The sequence below is a fragment of the Salvelinus alpinus genome, chromosome 14 (genome assembly GCF_045679555.1).
Source record: "Salvelinus alpinus chromosome 14, SLU_Salpinus.1, whole genome shotgun sequence".
NCBI classification, from domain to species: domain Eukaryota; kingdom Metazoa; phylum Chordata; class Actinopteri; order Salmoniformes; family Salmonidae; genus Salvelinus; species Salvelinus alpinus.
This window is the reverse complement of record NC_092099.1, coordinates 1,399,272-1,419,037: the sequence shown is the minus strand read 5'-3', so window position 1 is coordinate 1,419,037 and position 19,766 is coordinate 1,399,272. Positions and strand designations below refer to the sequence as shown.

The following is a 19,766-nucleotide window of genomic DNA, read 5'->3' as shown; positions in this document are numbered from 1 at the left end:
GCCCATTGGAATCCTGCTGCACCCTTGTAAAGCGTCCTCCAAGACATCTAGCTTACACTGTTGTTTAGTGATATGCCTCTGAAAGGGATACTGATGGCCACTTATTGGAGCTGCTGCAGTGGTAACATGAGAAGCAGCAGACCACGATGCTAAGCCGACTAGAGGAGAAAGCAGAACATTCACTCCCACCATGTTCATTATGCACCAAACAGGAGAAAATGGTCTGAAACAGGGAAGCAGTACCTGGACTTATCCAATAAGAAACGTTCCTTTTCATTTAATGTTGCAAATTGTTCAATCACGTTTGTTACAGTGTGCCTTAATGAACATGAACCAGGTGTCCTTTGTAAAGCTAGAGGCAAACCTGATAAGCCTAAAAACGAGGACCCCTAGTTAACCATCTTTATTCTTTACCGTAAACCTTACGACTGTCTGTCTGTCAATGAGAGAAAAGGAATAAGACAATACTTTGGAGAATCATTATTGTTTGATTTTTAAATTTCACCTATATTTTTAACAAGGAGATCCTATTGAGATAAAGACTACATTTTACTGGGGAGGAGAGGAGAAGAACACCAGGGGAAAGTTATTAACCTTGCTGTGCCTCACTGTACCTCAGACACCTAAGGCTATGTTGCATTACTCTCACTCTATCACACAAATGCACAGACTGACACACTAACACACACACTTAAAATGTACTATTTGAGAATGCATATATACTGATAAAAACAGAAAATGTAAGAGGGAGAAAGAGCAGAGATTCGCCGTGTCCGAATATCCGTACTTGCATTCAGAATAATAATCCGTTACATGTCACCGATTACAGAGAAAATGTAACTAATCACTTACTAGTGCTGAGCGATTAACCGAAATTTCGGTTATTTTTTAATTTTTTTTACCAACTAATTGACCAATGTCTGTTCAATTATTTGAATTCCATTTCTTTTCATTTTTTTCTGTGAGCTCAAAGCACATTTTCTCTAGAAATACTGTAAATCAGATCAAACCCGGACTGTGCGATCTAGTAGGGAGTTGTAGTTTCCATCAGGACAATATTCGACATAGATTTGCGCAGACAATGTGGTTAACCCACACTGCCTTCAATCCAAGGGACGCTGTCTGCTAATTATCTATAGGCTGTTTCAACTTGTCAATTTCAAATGATTTTCTAAAAAGTTATATTTCGGAAAGTATTTAGACACCTTAACTTTTTCCACATTTTGTTATGTTACAGCCTTTTCCTAAAATAGATTTTACAATTATTTTAATTATGAAATATCACATTTACATAAGTATTCAGACCCTTTACTCAGTACTTTGTCAGGTAGGATTGGGAGCGTCGCTACACAGCTATTTTCAGGTCTCTCCAGAGATGTTCGATTGGGTTCTAGTCCGGGCTCTGACTGGGCCACTCAAGGACATTTAGAGACTTGTTTCGAAGCCAATCCGGCGCTGTCTTGACTGTGTGCTTAGGGTCGTTGTCCTGTTGGAATGTGAACCTTTGCCCCAGTCTGAGGCCCTGAGCGCTCTGGAGCAGGTTTTTATAAAGGATCTCTCTGTAATTTGCTCTGTTCATCTTTCCCTCGATCCAGTTTCGTCTCCCAGTCACTCCCGCTGAAAAACATCCCCACATCACGATGCTACCACCACCATGCTTCACCCTAGGGATGGTGCCAGGTTTCCTCCAGACGTGACACTTGGCATTCAGGCCAAAGAGTTCAATCTGGGTTTCATCAGACCAGAGAATCTTGATTTTCATGGTCTGAGAGTCCTTTAGATGCCTTTTGCAAACTCCAAGCGGGCTGTCATGTGCATTTTACTGAGGAGTGGATTCTGTCTGGCCACTCTACCATAAAGGCCTGATTGGTGGAATGCTGCAAAGATGGTTGTCTTTCTGGAAGGTTCTCCCATCTCCACAGAGGAACTCTGGAGCTCTGTCAGAGTGACCATCGGGTTCTTGGTCACCTCTGTGACCAAGGCCCTTCTCCCCCGATTGCTCAGTTTGGCAGGGTGGTCTGCTCTAGGAAGAGTCTTGGTGGTTCCAAACTTCTTCCTTTTAATAATGATGGAAGCCACTGTGTTCTTAGGGACCGTCAATGCTGCACAAATGTTTAGGTACCCTTCCCCAGATTTGTGCCTCAACACAATCCTGGGACGGAGCTCTACGGACAATTCCTTTGACCTCATGGCTTGGTTTTTGCTCTGACATACACTGTCAACTGTGGGACTTTATATAGACAGGTGTGTGCCTTTCCAAATCATGTCCAATCAATTGAATGTACCACAGACGGACTCCAATGAGGTTGTAGAAACATCTCAAGGATGATCAATGGAAACAGGATGCACCTGAGCTCAATTCCGAGTCTCACAGCAAAGGGTCTGAATACTTATGTAAATAAGGTATTTCTGTTTTTCTTTTTAAATCATTTACAAACATTTCTAAAAACCTGGTTTTGCTTTGTCATTATGGGGTATTGTGTGTAGATTGATGAGGAATTTATTTTATTTAATCCATTTTAGAATAAGGATGTCATGGGGAAAAAGTCCTATTCTTGAAGATCAACGAGTATGTAATTCACTGGAATGACTACAAATCTGTCTGACTTTGGTTTTTAATATAAATATATAGCCTAATTGTTTTATTATCTGTACTGAAGTAGAAAGTAATGGGTTAGAAGCCTACATAGCCAAAAATGGATGTTGTATTTTACTTTATGGGTTATCTACAGTATGTAAACTCTAACATTGATTTATATTGCAATAGATGTCGTTCACTTGTGACCGACTGGCTCGAATCGGACTTACTTAGAAACATTTGAAATTGTGTTTTTTACATTGGATAAAAGTAGAGACTAGAAAAGTGAATATCATACACTACAGTTGAGGAACAATGGGAAAGTAATTCTGCTTGGAAAGTTGATAAACTTGTAACCTTGAATGTTTTGGTACACATGCAGGAGAGTTCTTCTTTGTCTACACCCATTTAGCATCGTTCACACCCTCTTAAGCCTTAGCCCCACCCATCTCTTTAAGGATTCACATGTGAGGCCATGTGCTAAACAGAGTGAGTACGGTAGTGTACTAAACAACCAAAGATTTCAAGACTAAAGTCTGGTTTATACTGCGTCTATTGACATGTCAGTATACAGTTGTCATTCATTATTACATGAAAATAAACTCACAACAAGATCATTATTTACAAGTTAATGGCGAGCTAATTACAGAAAATAACTTACGGTTGTGAGTGTGATGAATTTAGACACTGTCTCGTTGGCTTAACGTTATATCCTAAATTGAATTTGGTGCAGGTCATGTTTTTCTTGACAAAAACGTCTCTGGTAAATAAGCACTATATCAAATAAAATGGTACCGTGAAATGGTTACTTGCATAGTAGAGTCTTTTGTTTAGACATGTAGCTAGATAGCTAGATAAACAATGAGCCATAATTCCAACTCATAACGTTACTATCCTGCATGAATCTACTGGTAGCTAAACACTAACCAACTAGGTTCAAAATAAGAAACGTATCATTTCTGGAAAATGTAGCTAGCTACAGTGTCTTGCAAAAGTATTCATCCCCCTTGGGATTTTTCCTATTTTGTTGTATTTCAACCTGTCAATTAAATTTATTTTTATTTGGTCTTCATGTAATGGACATACACAAAAGAGTCCAAATTGGTGAAGTGAAAATGAACAAATTTTACTTATTTCAAAAAATGTAATTAAAAAATAAACAGCAAAGTGGTGCGTGCATATGTATTCACCCCCTTTGCTATGAAGTCACTATATAAGATCTGGTGCAACCAATTACCTTCAGAAGTCACATACTGTAATTAGTTAAATAAAGTCCACCTGTGTGCAATCTAAGTGTCACATGATCTGTCACATGATCTAAGTATATATACACCTGTTCTGAAAGGCCCCAGAGTCTGCAACACCACTAAGCAAGGGGCACAACCAAGCAAGCGGCACTATGAAGACCAAGGAGCTCTCGAAACAGGTCAGGGACATAGTTGTGGAGAAGTACCAATCAGGGTTGGGATATTAAAAAATATCCGAAACTTTGAACATCCCACGGAGCACCATTAAATCCATTATTTAAAAAATGGAAAGAATATCGCACCACAACAAACCTGCCAAGAGAGGGCTGCCCACCAAAACTCACAGACCAGGCAAGGAGGGCATTAATCAGAGAGGAAACAAAGGGACCAAAGATAACCCTGAAGGACCTGCAAAGCTCCACAGCGGAGATTGGAGTATCTGTCCATAGGACCACTTTAAGACGTACACTCCACAGAGCTGGGCTTTACGGAAGAATGGCCAGAAAAAAATAAGCAAACACTTTGGCATGTGGGAGACACCCCAAAGATATGGAAGAAGGTACTCTGGTCAGATGAGACTAAAATTGATGGCAGACCAATCTAAACTCATCGCTCAGCATGTCCAGCCCACCCATTATCTCAGCCAATCATGGCTAGCGGGATGATTCCAGTCTTTCCTGTGGCTAAACCAACTAGGCTCGTAATTTAACAATTTTATTTACAAATCCCAAAATTCCATTACTGACTACAATTTTGGATGAGAGAGCGAGAGAGAGAGAGAGAGAGAGAGAGCAAAGTATGTATGTGTTGAAGAGAGGTTACAGTGACTCCACACATTTTCCTTCAATATCTGGGATTGTGCATCTTCCCAGTCAACCAAACAAATGGCTCAATGAGCTGTGACTGCCTAAGCAGCCCTAAAAGCAGTGCTTTATTTGAGCCACCGGAACAGGATCCATAGCCTCTCAATTTTGGATGCCTGCGTTACAGAAATTATTTGCTATCCGGTACCTCTCATGGCATGAAACATAATTTTTATTGTTTACAATGGAAAAATTCTAATAAGAACGGAGATAAATCAAGTTGACTCCTCATTAATTATCCTACCCTTCAAAAAATCTTAAAAGAAAAATAGAATATTTACACACAGTATCAGTCAAAAGTTTGGACACATACTCATTCAAGGGTTTTTATTTATTTTGACTATTTTCTACATTTTAGAATAATAGAGAAGACATCAACACTATGAAATAACACATATGGAATCAGGTAGTAACAAAAAGAAGTGTTAAACAAATCAATAAATATTTAATATATCAGAATCAGTTTTTTATGTTTACCAGATTTGCAAAATTTTCTAAAAACCTGTTTTCACTTTGTCATTATTGTCACGGTTTTGTGGAGAGACGGATCAAGGCGCAGCGTGGTTAAAGTTCCACATATTTATTTACACGAAACTTCCAAACAAAAAGTAAAAAACAACGAACCGTGACATCAGAAGTGCCACATAACTAACTCAAAACAAGATCCCACAAAACACAGTGGGGAAATGGCTGCCTAAATATGATCCCCAATCAGAGACAACGATAAACAGCTGCCTCTGATTGGGAACCATACCAGGCCAACATAGAAATAAAACAACCTAGATTACCCACCCTAGTCACAACCCGACCTAACCAAAATAGAGAATAAAAAGGCTCTCTATGGTCAGGGCGTGACAATTATGGAGTATTGTGTGTAGATTGATGATGAAAATGTTTTATTTAATCCATTTTAGAATAAGGCTGTAACGTAACAAAATGTGGAAAAAGTCAAGGAGTCTGAATACTTGGCGGTGGCCTGTCTACCTGAATGCTGGCCTAGAGCACAGGCGGGAACACATCTGCAGTTTGATAGGAACAGACTGTAGCCCACTTAAGTCACAAAATGGAAAACCAACTGAAATCAGGTTAGAAACATCGATATTGATCTGTTTTCACAACAAAACTAATTTCATTAAACTGATGAGAGCCCCTCTCTCTGCATGCTTGACAAAGGAATAAAGGAGAGAGGAAGGAGGCGATGGAAACGCTCATGGTGACATATTCGGTAAGGTAAATATTTAATAAACTTTGTAACAATGTTGTCACTTTCCCTCAATAGCACCTGCCTTCGGCCATGTTGTAAAAAAACTTGTTGTTCACCTATTGGGAAATGGACTCAGTTTTCACTGTTACACGTGGCTATGCTAATGGTTAACTGCACTCCACAGTGCAGCACCACCACTCAATCTGATGGAGTAACAGTAGCATCCCATGCCTATCAACTACCATTAACTCTCTGTTAGCTCACTGTTAGCCTAGTGCTAGCTTGCTAAATACCAGTTTATCCATAATCTAGAGGTAAACAAACACAACCTTGACCTCAATTCTATTAGTATTCAAAAATTGACCGTCTCTTCTTGAAAAACATGTTGAAAACATTATTTCACATTCAATTCCTATTACTAACAACTCAAAGAACTTCCAATAATTTGTTTTCCAACTTTGTATAATTTGGAAATTACAGCGCTCTACCAGGCGGTTGAGAAGTCAAGGGACTGATGTCGATTTTGAGCAAATGATGGTATTTTTGTGTCCAAACATGAATATTCAATTACATTGAAATGAATGCGTTTTCAGGTTGTGTGTACTGCAATCCCACTTGGCACAGACACCAGTTCAATGTCTAGTTTTGCATTTGGTTGAGTTGTCAACTAACTTGAATTCACTGTGAAATCAACAAAAAACGTCACCATGTCATTGGTCATTTAGGTTAAAAGTTGGGTGAAAAAAATACTTACGTTGATGACTTTTAGCAAACCCAATCACAGTTGTACACATTGATTTAATGTCATCATATAGATTTTTGAAATTACATGTAAACAATGTTGATTCAACCAGTTTTTGCCGAGTGGGATTTCCCCCCACAAAGAGTCTTGAATTTCAAATGATCTAGGTTCTTCCATCATATTTCTCACATGTTCAGACAGAATTTTTTGATAATAAATGAAAAAGGGCCATTTTTTATTACTATTATAACATTAAACTGCAGAAACCCAAAAGGATACAAATGATGTAAATTGATGCAGGAGGGCTGTCAAAACATGCTATACCAGCCTGTTGAAAATAGGGTTAAAAGGTTAAGAAATAAAAGATCATACAACTTGAAGGCAAAATTATAGATAAGTGTCATGTTGTGAGTCATAAACACTGCAAAACCAGGGCTGGAACATTTAAGCAACTTTTATACATTGGTCTTCTTCCTTACAGAAACGCTCTACAGAGTCCCCCAAATGTGACTCTTGGTGAAACAGTACTTTAAAAAAAACTCAAATATCGGAAGTACACAGTGGTACCCTAAAGAAATGCATTTGAGTACATGCCTCAGTAGCATGGTAGCATGACTACGAACCTTGGCGCTGTGTCCTTTTGTTTGCCATTTGGCAGAGACATCAGATCCCGACGTCTGGCCTTTCGGCCTTGGCTCTGGTCACACAGGGCTGCTGGGAGGACAGAGCCCTGCTGTCACACGGCTGTCAGACGTGTTTACCGAGGTAAACAACAACAAGGAGCCTGGCTGTGTTGTCAACATGTAGGCTAGTGTACTGATGGAGACCAGACCTGTTTACATGTAAACACAGGTGTTCATGGAGATAGCGTAGCCTATCGGGGAACAGAGAAGCCTGGATACTAGACAGCCAATTAGAAGTTTGGTATGGCTAGACGGGGTGTGAACCATCCAAATCAGATGCTGTTAAGATATGCCTGGACATACAGTATCACGTTTGTCCAGGCATATCTTAAACATACAAACATATCACATTCACTGACAGTCCATTAAAGAGTTTAACATGAATCCTACTTTATCATGAACAATTTAAGCACAAAGAAAACCATATGGGGAACATATCGGCATGGTATCCATACACATCCATCACACCGTGTGATGTTTTCTCTAGAGGTAGTGAAGAAGATGGAGAGAGTGAGTAGGCAGATGAAGGTTTGAGCGACAGCTCTTATTTAAGCCATGAAAGGAACTACCCACTGTGCACACCACATCGTTTCAAAGTGGAGAATTGGGAAACATTTGGTTGTTATGTTGATAAATGAGATTATAAACTATTTTCACCCACTCAAAAATACAGTCAAAAATGTGTTGACTTCCCAATGTCATATCACTGTGCTGTCAACCCTTTAAAAGAACAACAAAGCTCAAATGGGATACAATTTATATATTTTACTTAATCTGTTATCACTGTACTTAATCTACTAGCACAACCAAAATCACCTGGACTGCAATTAAGATGATTTAAGTACATGGTTCAAGTGGCCATTGCCGTTTCAGATCATGCGCAGATTATTAATCCCATTGTGAAGATCTCCACAGACCTGCAACGTTTGCATGCTACTTTAACATTTAGTGTTACAGTAACCTCAAAAATGTGGCCATGGATGTGTTACTAATTTTAAAGTTGAATAAATACTGTTACATGAGTTTGCAAAAGAGCCTTAACTTAAGGCTATTTACATATTACAAGGGTAATATTGAAATGTGTTTAGTTGACAACACGACCAAATATCAACATTTTAAGGAACTGTATAGCCTGCATGAATAGTTCCATTCTCTAACTTTTATTTTTGGTTGAGATCGAGACCTGAATGCAACATATCATTTGTTAACTAATCATAAATTAATGAACAGGACTAAATCAAACCAAATCAAACTTGAAATACAATTAGATTTGATTGAGTCATATTCTTTAAACTTAAGATATTCGGTTGCGCTGGAGATGTGAATCCAACATCTACATGTTGATAGCAACAGTGAATCTATTAAGTGGAGATTTGTCGACGATCGTTCTCACAATAGCACATTGGTGACAAATATCAAAGCTTAGCGGGGCTGGGTTTGCAACACTGGAAAGGAGACAAACGGGTACCTCTAGATAGATCCGTAGTAGATGCTGCTCAGCCTATTGTTTTTCCTTGTAGAGGATACTACGTTGAAGATCTGACGTTATTTCAAAGATACAAATTCAACATATATTATAAGGTTTGTCAATATTGAACATTGGTAAATATAATGACATAATCCTGTGGTTGAAATTTCACCCTCAAAACAACAGTGTCAGTTGATGACTTTTGTTCAAATCAAATGTACTTTCCACATAGATTCCACGTCACAGTACATTGACAATTTACGTTGAAACAACGTTGATTTGACCAGTTTGTGCCCAGTGGGTAGTAGACTGGAAATGGGAAAGAAACATCCTATTCCTGTGTTCATTCTGTGACTGCTTCGTGTCCAACACCAGTCCTTGAAAGGTACTGTGTGCAGGCTTTTGCTCCAGCCCAACACTCGGGTTGGCAGGTAGCCTAGTGGTTAGAGCGTTGGCCAGTAACCAAAGGTTGCTGTATTGAATACCCGAGCTGACAAGGTAAAAACCTGTATTTCTGCCCCTTACAAGGCAGTTAACCCGCTGTTCCTAGGCCGTCATTGTAAATAAGAATTTGTTCTTAACTGACTTGCCTAGTTCAATATACAGTTGAAGTCGGAAGTTTACATACACTTAGGTTGGAGTCATTAAAACTCATTTTTCAACCACTCCACAAATTTCTTGTTAACAAACTATAGTTTTGGCAAGTCGGTTAGGACATCTACTTTGTGCATGACACAAGTAATTTTTTCCAACCGTGCCAACTTTGCTTGACATAATAGGAAAATCAAAAGAAATCAGCCAAGACCTCAGAAAAGAAATTGTAGACCTCCACAAGTCGGGTTCATCCTTGGGAGCAATTTCTAAACGCCTGAAGGTACCACGTTCATCTGTACAAACAATAGTACGCAAGTATAAACACCATGGGACCACGCAACCGTCATACCGCTCAGGAAGGAGACGCGTTCTGTCACCTAGAGATGAATGTACTTTGGTGCGAAAAGTGCAAATCAATCCCAGAACAACAGCAAAGGACCTTGTGATGATGCTGGAGGAAACAGGTACAAAAGTATCTATATCCAGAGTAAAACGAGTCCTATATCGACATAACCTGAAACGCTGCTCAGCAAGGAAGAAGCCACTGCTCCAAAACTGCCATAAAAAAGCCAGACTACGGTTTGCAACTGCACATGGTGACAAAGATCGTACTTTTTGGAGAAATGTCCTCTTGTCTGATGAAAAAAAAATAGAACTGTTTGGACATAATGACCATCGTCATGTTTGGAGGAAAAAGGAGGAGGCTTGCAAGCCCGAAGAACACCATCCCAACCGTTAAGCACAGGGGTGGCAGCATCATGTTGTGGGGGTGCTTTGCTGTAGGAGGGACTGGTGCACTTCACAAAATAGATGGCATTATGAGAAAGGAAAATGATGTGGTTATATTGAAGCAACTTTTCAAAACATCAGTCAGGAAGTTAAAGCTTGGTCGCAAATGGGTCATCCAAATGGACAATAACCCCAAGCATACTTCCAAAGGTGTGGCAAAATGGCTTAAGGAAAACAAAGTCAAGGTATTGGAGCGGCCATCACAAAGCCCTGACCTCAATCCTATAGAAAATGTGTGGGTAGAACTGAAAAAGCGTGTGCGAGCAAGGAGGCCTACAAACCTAACTCAGTTACACCAGCTCTGTCAGGAGGAATGGGCCAATATTCACCCAACTTATTGTCGGAAGCTTGTGGAAGGCTAGCCGAAATGTTTGACCCAAGTTAAACAATTTAAAGGCAATACACTCAATTAGTATTTGGTAGCATGTAAACTTCTGACCCACTAGGAATGTGATGAAAGAAATAAAATCAGAAATAAATCATTCTCTCTCTCTTACTGTTATTCTGACATTTCACATTCTTAAAATAAAGTGGTGATCCTAACTGACCTAAGAGAGGGAATTTTTAGGAGGATTGTGTCAGGAATTGTGAAAAACTTCCAACTTCCAACTGTATATATATATTTTTTAACACTAACGCACCATGACCATGTCATCACATGTTCATAAAAGCATTTTGTTGATCTTATGGGGTGTCAAGTAAATTGTAACTTTTTAGGTATGTTGACTTATATTGAATGCAGAGAAAAAGTAGAGGCAAGGTGTTGAATTCAAGAGAGTCACAGGTGAAATGTCTGTCAACCAGAGTTCAGCACTTCACACCTTTCTTAAAACACATGACCCATGTCAATCGAGATATCAGTGTGTGAACACATTCAATCGCCCCTCGATTATTTATCTGACGTGTAGTTATGTAGGTAAAGGGTGAGGGAGAACCAACAAAGAAAATAAAGAGAGAGGGAGAGAAAGGTGGATGGAACAGGCAAGATGGAGGTATCATGACTGGCCTGTGAGGTTAAGGTTACAGTGGATCATGGTTCTACAGAGATATCTCTCCCTCCCGCAGAGGGGGGGGGGTGTTATGACACCTCACGCCCATTTTAAATCTTAAGGCAGCAGACAAATCCTTTTTACCTTTAGTGTTTGGGACTGGAATGTCTGTGTGGGCCTTATGGAGAATCTACCTCAGAACTGTAACATGCAATAAATGGACTTTGGGACATTATATTTCATCAGCCAAAATGGTGGTAACAATGATAGATGGAATATGAAAATGAAGGTTGATTTTGTGATGCCATTAAGAGTTAAATGATGACGTTATAATGAAAATGTTGTAACTTGAAGAGTTTTCATAATATGTACATGTACATATGTACAATATCCAGATCAAAGAGAATGTTTTTTGTAACAAACTGTGATTCAAGTTGTCTAAACAAGATCATAGTAAGTTCTGATACCTTGCCTTGTAACTACCTACACCACAGGGAACCCAGAGAGTGTGTCATAAAGATGGGAACGCCCCTTTCTACCCTGGAGTATAAAACATGTGAGTTAAGAATTTACATAGCAGACTAAGTTGACCGCGCGCTGCAGCCGAGCCGAAACGCAACATGAGGAAGAGGACAAAGGAACATCTTAATGCTACGATTGAGTACTGAATCTAAGAATTCAAGAAGGACCAACCGGTTATTCTCTTCAAGTCATCAGTTGTCTACAAGGCCCTCCTACCCAAGCTGGGAGCGTCGACACGGCTGATTAGCCTCCTAAGAAGACCACTCTCACAGAACGAGTCAAAGGAAACATACAACCAAGAGAAAGGACATTGTGACATCTTGTGGACAATCAGAGACTTACACCCGATAACGAAGGAGACGCAGCCATCGAAAGAACAGGACGTCGACCAAACCTATCCCACTAAGCGGAACTCGACCCACGAAGAGATACCCAACGGAGAACTTAATTAATTAGTGACTGTCATGAAATCTATATTCTGATATTTTTTGAGTGAAATTCGGGAAACGGTAACTCAATAAACAAACTTTTCCCGTGGTGCCCCAGGTTATTGAGTTAATGGTTACGGGATTAATTTAATCACGTAATTATAAACATAGTTAATTATTAGATAAATAGCATGTCATCATATTAACGATGACAACGTCACGACACAGGGTAATAACTTTCTTGTGCTCTGTACTCCCTTTTTTGTTCCTGTCATTTGTTTGTAAAAAGCATTTCGAAGAGTCACTGGCCGGTACATAAATCGTGTCTAATTAGATTTTTACCACACACGCTTTTGACGTGACAGTGAAGAATGGAGTGAAATAAAGGGAAAGAAAGACAGAGGGGATGAGGGGGCTGAGTGTGAAGGAGGGGAGTGAGCTGTCAGCCTATTCTCATCACTATCACGCCCGTTCTGCCGAAGTACGACCACATTCCATTTGTTTTCTAAAGCTTGTTTCTCGAAATTAGCTCTTATCACATGGAAAAATGCCATTCTCTCATACAAAAAGACACACAAACACGCGCGCATGTACACACACACACACACACACACACACACACACGCACAGAAAATCACAAACACATAAGCAATTTACAGAGAGTTAAGAGCTTCCATGTGAGTCAGGCGAGAAGGTGACGTTTTTTTCTTGCGAAACAAATCACAACCACCGACACACACACTCCCACTCCAATTCTGACTGTGTTCCCTGTGAGTGTGGTGTGGACTGCTGAGCTATATGAGTGTTTAAAGTCCCTTAAGTGCAGTTGACCAGGCTGGCAGTGAGGTTAACTGAGTCAGCGACACCCCAAGAGTGCTACTCTACCCCACCAGTGAAACTTTGAGTGAAGCCAACATGTTCCCCTTTCACTTTGGTCAGACACCAAATGGAAGAAAACGGACTGAAAAAGGGAGGGACTACTTGGACTTGTCTAATCATTGTCCAATTTTTGTTTCCCACTCAAAATGTTAAAAAACGTTTTCTGTTGCATACCCTAATGAACACGACTCTTACTAGATGTTAAACGTTAGACTTTTTTGACATGCTTGTAGGTTCTTATCTTGAATAAAGGACTCGTGGGATAACCCTAGATTAGTGTAGCGGTGAACATGGCACGAATAGTCTAATACCCTTTTCACACTACTGTGCTGACCTAAACCATGCTGTGCTGGCTCTGATATTTTCTTCTCTACAATCTTTTACAGCATAGTTCCAGCAACCTTAGTGGATGCTGAACCCGGCCAACAAAGTTGCGTCTCCAAGTTTCATGCTATAATAGTAACTTTGATGGACTAAAGTACTGTGGATGAAGTCAGTTTGGCTATATATTTTGACAATGGAATGCAGGCGAATGTATTGGCCTCAAACAGTTTTTCCAACTTTCTATAGGCACTTCCTTCAGAGACCTTTACAATTTAACATTGGGCACACAAGAACTCTTGAGCGAGCGAGAGAGATAGAGAGAGAGAGAGAGAGAGCAGTATAAATCCATCCTTGAGATGCTACATACCGACAGGACAAGAGCCCTCTGACACCACCAGCACTTCAGACTGCTGCTTGCAGGCGTCCCTGCGTAGATAACACTCGTTCTGGTAGTTCTCATTGTTGGAGCCACACACTGGGACGTAGTCATTGTTGCACTGCAGAGAGAGCAAAGGTTATGGTCAGATTACTAAATTAATCATCCATCTCGACACTCCACATAATACATTATGATTTCCTATATACAAGCTTATGCATCCATGACGATTTCTTTATGTGTGTCTATATGTATTTCATACTAGTGCAGCGTTTATACATAGAAGAGGTAGCTCTTGTACAATGCACAGAATTATACCACCATCTCTAGGCCTACGGCACTATAGAACCTGTAAACTTAGGCTACTGTATATACAATACAGTATCTCTATTGGAAACGATATGTCATCGCCAGGTGTGACATCACAAGGATACCTGGAGCTCACATGTTGGCTCCCACAGGACAGGAGCTAGACTGTCTCTTACAGGCCTCTGGTGGCCCCTAATAGATGAACAATGTGCAGGTCTACACAACGGCATAACGCACAGTAGGCTGTCATTTCATCTGTTCACATTCTGGCAGAACACTGCGCACATACACACACGCACACACAGTCAGTCGACTGCCAGGAGCAGCACGAAAACAACCATTCTATCGATTCTAGAGCCTGGAAGTGGCTACAGAGCGGCGATCATTTTTAACTGGCTGAGAGAGTAAGGGAGGGCGCCATAATGCAGGAGGGGAGGAACAGAGGGTTGGCTCCTGATCAAAGAGAGAGAAAGAAAGGGAAGGAGAACGAGAGATAGAGGGTGAGGGGGAGTGGAGGAAAGAAGACAGCTAGAGATAGAAAGCAACAGAGAGGGAAAAAAGGAAGAGAGGGAGGGAGGGTGAGTAGTGAGGAGGAGGAGGGGTAGAGAAAATAAGAGACTCTGAGATAGAAAGTAAGGGATGGGGGAATAAGGAAGATAGAGAGGGAGGAGGGTGAGGACAAGGGGAGAGGAGTGGAAAAAACAGGATTGGAAAAAAGAAGGAGAACGGAAGGAAATTAGAGACAGAAAAAAGAAAGGAAGGTGTAAATAAGTAACAGAGCTGTTTGAAAAAGAGCGGGGGATCACAGTAAAAGAGAAATACTTTGAGAGCTCAAGGATGGAGGGAAGAACTCTCCCCTTCTCACTCCCTCCCCCTTTTCAAGAGAAAGAAAGTATGGCCAATTCTACAGATACGCCCTGGGTGGCTTATACTGTACGTTTTCATCGTCCTCTCCATCTGGCTCAGCGTGTTTTTAACACCAGGGACGTCTTTTGACAGTCATGATGCAACTGAGGGAAAGATGCCCAGCAAGAACCCGCGGGTGTCTTGGAGAGTGCCTGTTTCTCTTTGCGACGCCTCCCCTAGTCTGATCACCTCCCTGTCTCTCTCTCCCCTAAGGGGAGCGAGGGGGAGGGTTTAAATATCCCTCTCTTAGGGAGGCAGGCATGGGAGGAGGAGGAACCGTATGAATTTGGCCCCCATCTCGGAGCACAGAGGGATATGAGGAAGTGGGGATCGAGGGAGAGGGGTGAACGAGAAGTGACGGAGAGAGGAACAGACAGAAGGTGAGAGAATTTGATCCCCCGCTATTCTCTGCAGTGAGCAAAAGCGATGGGCTAAGGCCATATGGCATGGCCTTCTGCGCCCGCACGGGGCCTTACAAAATGGACCGCACCTCTGAACAGAACTTCAGCCCTCCACTGTGACAAAACCTGGAGCACAGGGTAGCATTTCAACTACCTACATGGTAGTCCACACAAGAATAGTAAACTAACAAAAATTTGACCAACTGGGGACATTTTGTAAGTCCCTACAAGGTCAAATGCTATTTCTAGGGTGTTTAAGGTTAGAATTAGTGTTAAGGTTAGAATTAGGTTTAGGGTTAGGAGCTAGGGTTAGTTTTAGGGTTAGGAGCTAGGGTAAGGTTTATGGTTAGGGTTAAGGTTAGGTTTTCGGGTTAGTGTGTGTGTGTCTATGGATGTATGTGTCTTTGCCCATCTACATTCATCATCGACATCCCATCCCATTGTATCTACTCCAGGCTGCTGGCTGAGCTGTTGTTCCCAAATACACCTGCAGGGGCTGCTGTGGCTCTGCGTTGTGAACAACTTCCCCTGTCGCCCCAACCTCCCCTCACTTCCTTTATATTATGGCAGAGAAATAAGGCACGGACATGTAGACCTGTTGTCTACCAGCCTGTGAAACTGTCCTGGCACACAATCATTCAGGGCCAGGGCACTTTGTACACTATGTAGAAAAGGCCTCCTTGACATTGCAGGTGACATCACACAAAGCGTTCGCAAATATTACAAACATTGTCACTCGACACAGACTCCCATGCTGCGCACCGAATAACATTGGACATAGCAGTTGTTTGACAAGGTTGAACATAAAAAGGGGAGAGAGAGAGAGAGAGCGAGAGCGAGAGCGAGAGAGAGAGAGAGAGAGAGAGAGAGAGAGAGAGAGAGAGAGAGAGAGAGAGAGAGAGAGAGAGAGAGAGAGAGAGAGAGAGAGAGAGAGAGAGAGAGAGAGAGAGAGAGAGAGAGAGAGAGAGAGAGAGAGAGAGAGAGAGAGAGAGAGAGAGAGAGAGAGAATCACTGTCTATACGTATAAGAAAGGGACCAAGCGCAATTTAGTGTGTGTCAATCCGAGAGGTAGAGGAATCCGAAACCTGTACAAACCAAACATGACAACCCATCAGCATCAATAAACAAAACAATAAAATCAGCTACCCATCTATTTATCCAACCATCCATTGAAATTGGTATCCATCATTCTACACCCATCTAGACATGAATAAAAGCAGAGGGCTAGCTATTCACAGAAGGCTTTGCAGGGCCAGACAATTCAATTCAGCCAGTGGAGACAGATATAAACATGGTGATTAGGGAATGGAACTGATGCTCTGTAAAACTGGTTGGCGTCGACCCAATTCCCTTCATAGTGCACTACTTTTGAACAGGGCCCATACTGTAGGGCTCTGGTTAAAAGTTGTGCACTATGTAGGGAAATGAGTGCCATTGATGCTGATGGGATGTCACGTTTGGTTTGTACGGGTTTCGGATTCCTCCACCTCTTGGATTCACACACATTAAAATGTGCTTGGTCACATTCTTATGCTTATACAAACAATTCATCATAAAAATGACCATAATGTCATGAAAGCATGACAATTGCCACCAAAGTGTGTATTTCGATCTTAAAAGGTAAACCAGCTAACAACAAACGTTCCCACTCGTTTAGAGGAGTTCCCTTAAGAGTCTTATTAGGTCTTAAGCTAACGTTTCAATAGGAATGATCCGGTGACGTGCAAGGACTGTTTCCAAGAGACCATTCCCTTAATGTCAAACAGAACTAACATGTTCTCAGAATATTACATATTAATGTTCTAGACACGTGTCATTAGAACACGGCAAGAACATTCATGTGTCCAGGTTTAATAGAATATTCCAACAACGTGCCATCAAACTTACACAGAACATGGTTACCATGTTCTCAAAATATAAGTTATTAAAAATTCTAGACACATTTCGTGAAAACGTTGCATGAACATTGTGTCCAGTTTTCTGTGGGTTCGGCAAATATTTCATCAACGTCCCACCAAACATACACAGAACATGGTTGGCATGTTCTCAGAATATAAGATAATGTTCTAGACACGTTTTGGCGAACATGCAATCACAATAGAACAAACTAGATGAGCTTCATTTGAGAATATCCAATAAACGGGACCTGAAAAGCTCATATTCTATGTTTCTCAGTGTAGTGGCTGAAGGAGGACATGGATAATATCCATGGTTTTACTATTCATTGTCAAGACCGGACGGCAGACTCGGATAAGAAGGGAGGAGGAGTGTGCCTCTTTGTTAACAACAGCTGGTGCGCAATCTTTAATGTTAAGGAAGTCTCATGTTTTTACTCGCCTGAGTTAGAATACCTCATGATAAGCTGCAGACCACACTATTTACCAAGAGAGTTTATCTATATTTTCCGTAGCTGTCTATGTACCACCACAAACCGATGCTGGCACCAAGATCACAATCAACGGGTTGTATAGAGCCATCAGCAAACAAGAAAATACACATCCAGAGGCGACGTTTCTTGTGGCCAGTGATTTTAATGCAGGGAAACTGAAATCCGTTCAATCTCATTTCTACCAGCATGTCACCTAGAAATGAGGCGACAATACTTTTACTCCACACACAGAAACACATACAAGGCCCTCCCTCGCCCTGCATTTGGCAAATCAGACCATAACTACGGTATATTCTTCTCCTTCCTACTTACAAGTAAAAACTCAAACAGGAAGTACCAGTAAAACACTCAATACGGAAGTGGTCCGATAAAGTGGATGCTAAGATACTGGACTGTTTCGCTAGCACAGACTGGAATATGTCCCGGGATTAATCCGATAACATTGAGGAGTTTATCACATCAGTCACCGGCTTCATTAAAAAGTGCATCGACGACGTCGTCCCCACAGGAGCGGGACACTAATCCAGAAACTTTTAAGAAACACCGCCAAGACCTCCGATTAGCCATCAAACAGGCAAAGCGTTAATACAGGACTAAGATTGAATCCTACTACGGCAGCTCTGACATTCGACAGATGAGGCAGGGCTTGCAAACTAACACAGATTACAAAGGGAAACCCAGCCGCAAGCTGCGAGCCTACCTGACGAGCTAAATGCCTTCTATGCTCGCTTCGAAGCACGCAAAACTGAACCACGCATGAGAACACCAGCTGTTCCAGACGACTGTGTGATCTTGCTCTCCATAGCTGATGTGAGTTGATACTATCATCGGAACAACCTTGAAACAGCTTCACATTCGCAATGCTGTGAGGCCAGACGGAATACCAGGATGCATACTCAGAACATGCACTGACGAGCTGACTAGTGTCTTCACTGACATTTTCAACCTATTCCTGACCCGATCTGTAATAGCAACTAGTTTCAAGCAGACCACGACAGTCCCCATGCCCGAGAATACCAAGGTAACCTGCCTAAATGACTACCACCAAATAGCACTCACATCTATAGCTATGAAGTGCTTTGAAAGGCTGGTCATAGCTCACATCAATGCTATCATCCCAGACGACCGACGACGAGGCAGCCTATGGAGAAGGTCAGAGACCTGGTAGTGTGTTGCCAGTACAACAACTTCTCCCTCAACATCATCCTCTCAACCTCTTGTCAGAGTGTGCAAAGCTGTCATCAAAGCAAAGGGTGGCTACTTTGAAGAATCTCAAATATAAAATATATAGTTAAGTTATGTATATTTTGATAGCTAATCATTATCACTATAATGCTAGCGAGGCAGGCTAGCTGACGTTAGTCGGCTACCTCAATACAACTCGGATTTGGCTTGGAAACACGGTAACGTTAACATTTCAAAAGGAGGCAAATTAGTAGGAAAACCTTTTGTCATGATTGTGATATCGCCAGATTGACTTCAGATGCAGTTTAACTTTAGTCAGCTAGCTAACTAAGATGGAAGGAACACCACCGTATTTTAGCTAGCTAGCTAACATTAGTATTGCTAGCAATTTTTTGATAAACTTTGCTAGCAAATTTGTCGACATCAGAATGTTGTAAAGTTGTTTCCTACAAATTATTTGCCTACTTTAACAATGGCATCGTATTAGGCTCCATTCAGAATGATGGACCAGTAGTTATGGTGGTAGCTAACTCACGTCTGACTACTACAACAGTGTACTAATTTGCAGCAACAAACCCAAACCAACCCATGTCACAGTTGGTTGCATAGTGTAACGTCTGCATAGTGTAGATTGACTGGAGCATCTGTCAAACATAGAATTAGCTTCCAAATGAGGTTAAGTATTTTTTTTCGAGTTATGTTTATAATTGTTGTTTATAATTGATACCCTGTTTTTCTGTTAGACAAAGTGCACAGTTGGATGCCAGACTGATCCCCTGGTCATGAACCATGTACGGATGCCAGGACCAACCAGAAGGAGCAAGGGTGGATATCATAACATGTCCAACAATGTGATTGCAATGGTTTAGCCACCTCCAAAAATAATTCAT

General features: G+C 41.2%; 1 protein-coding gene across 1 annotated transcript in view; it reads right to left on the bottom strand.

Moving 5' to 3' along the window:
- The window catches only part of LOC139538297 (tomoregulin-2-like), a 128,024-nt gene that overhangs the window by 81,003 nt on the left and 27,255 nt on the right, over positions 1-19,766 (bottom strand). The window contains exon 3 of the mRNA XM_071340153.1: positions 13,678-13,807. Coding sequence (XP_071196254.1) covers positions 13,678-13,807 — 130 coding nt within the window. The remainder of the gene's footprint in view (positions 1-13,677; positions 13,808-19,766) is intronic.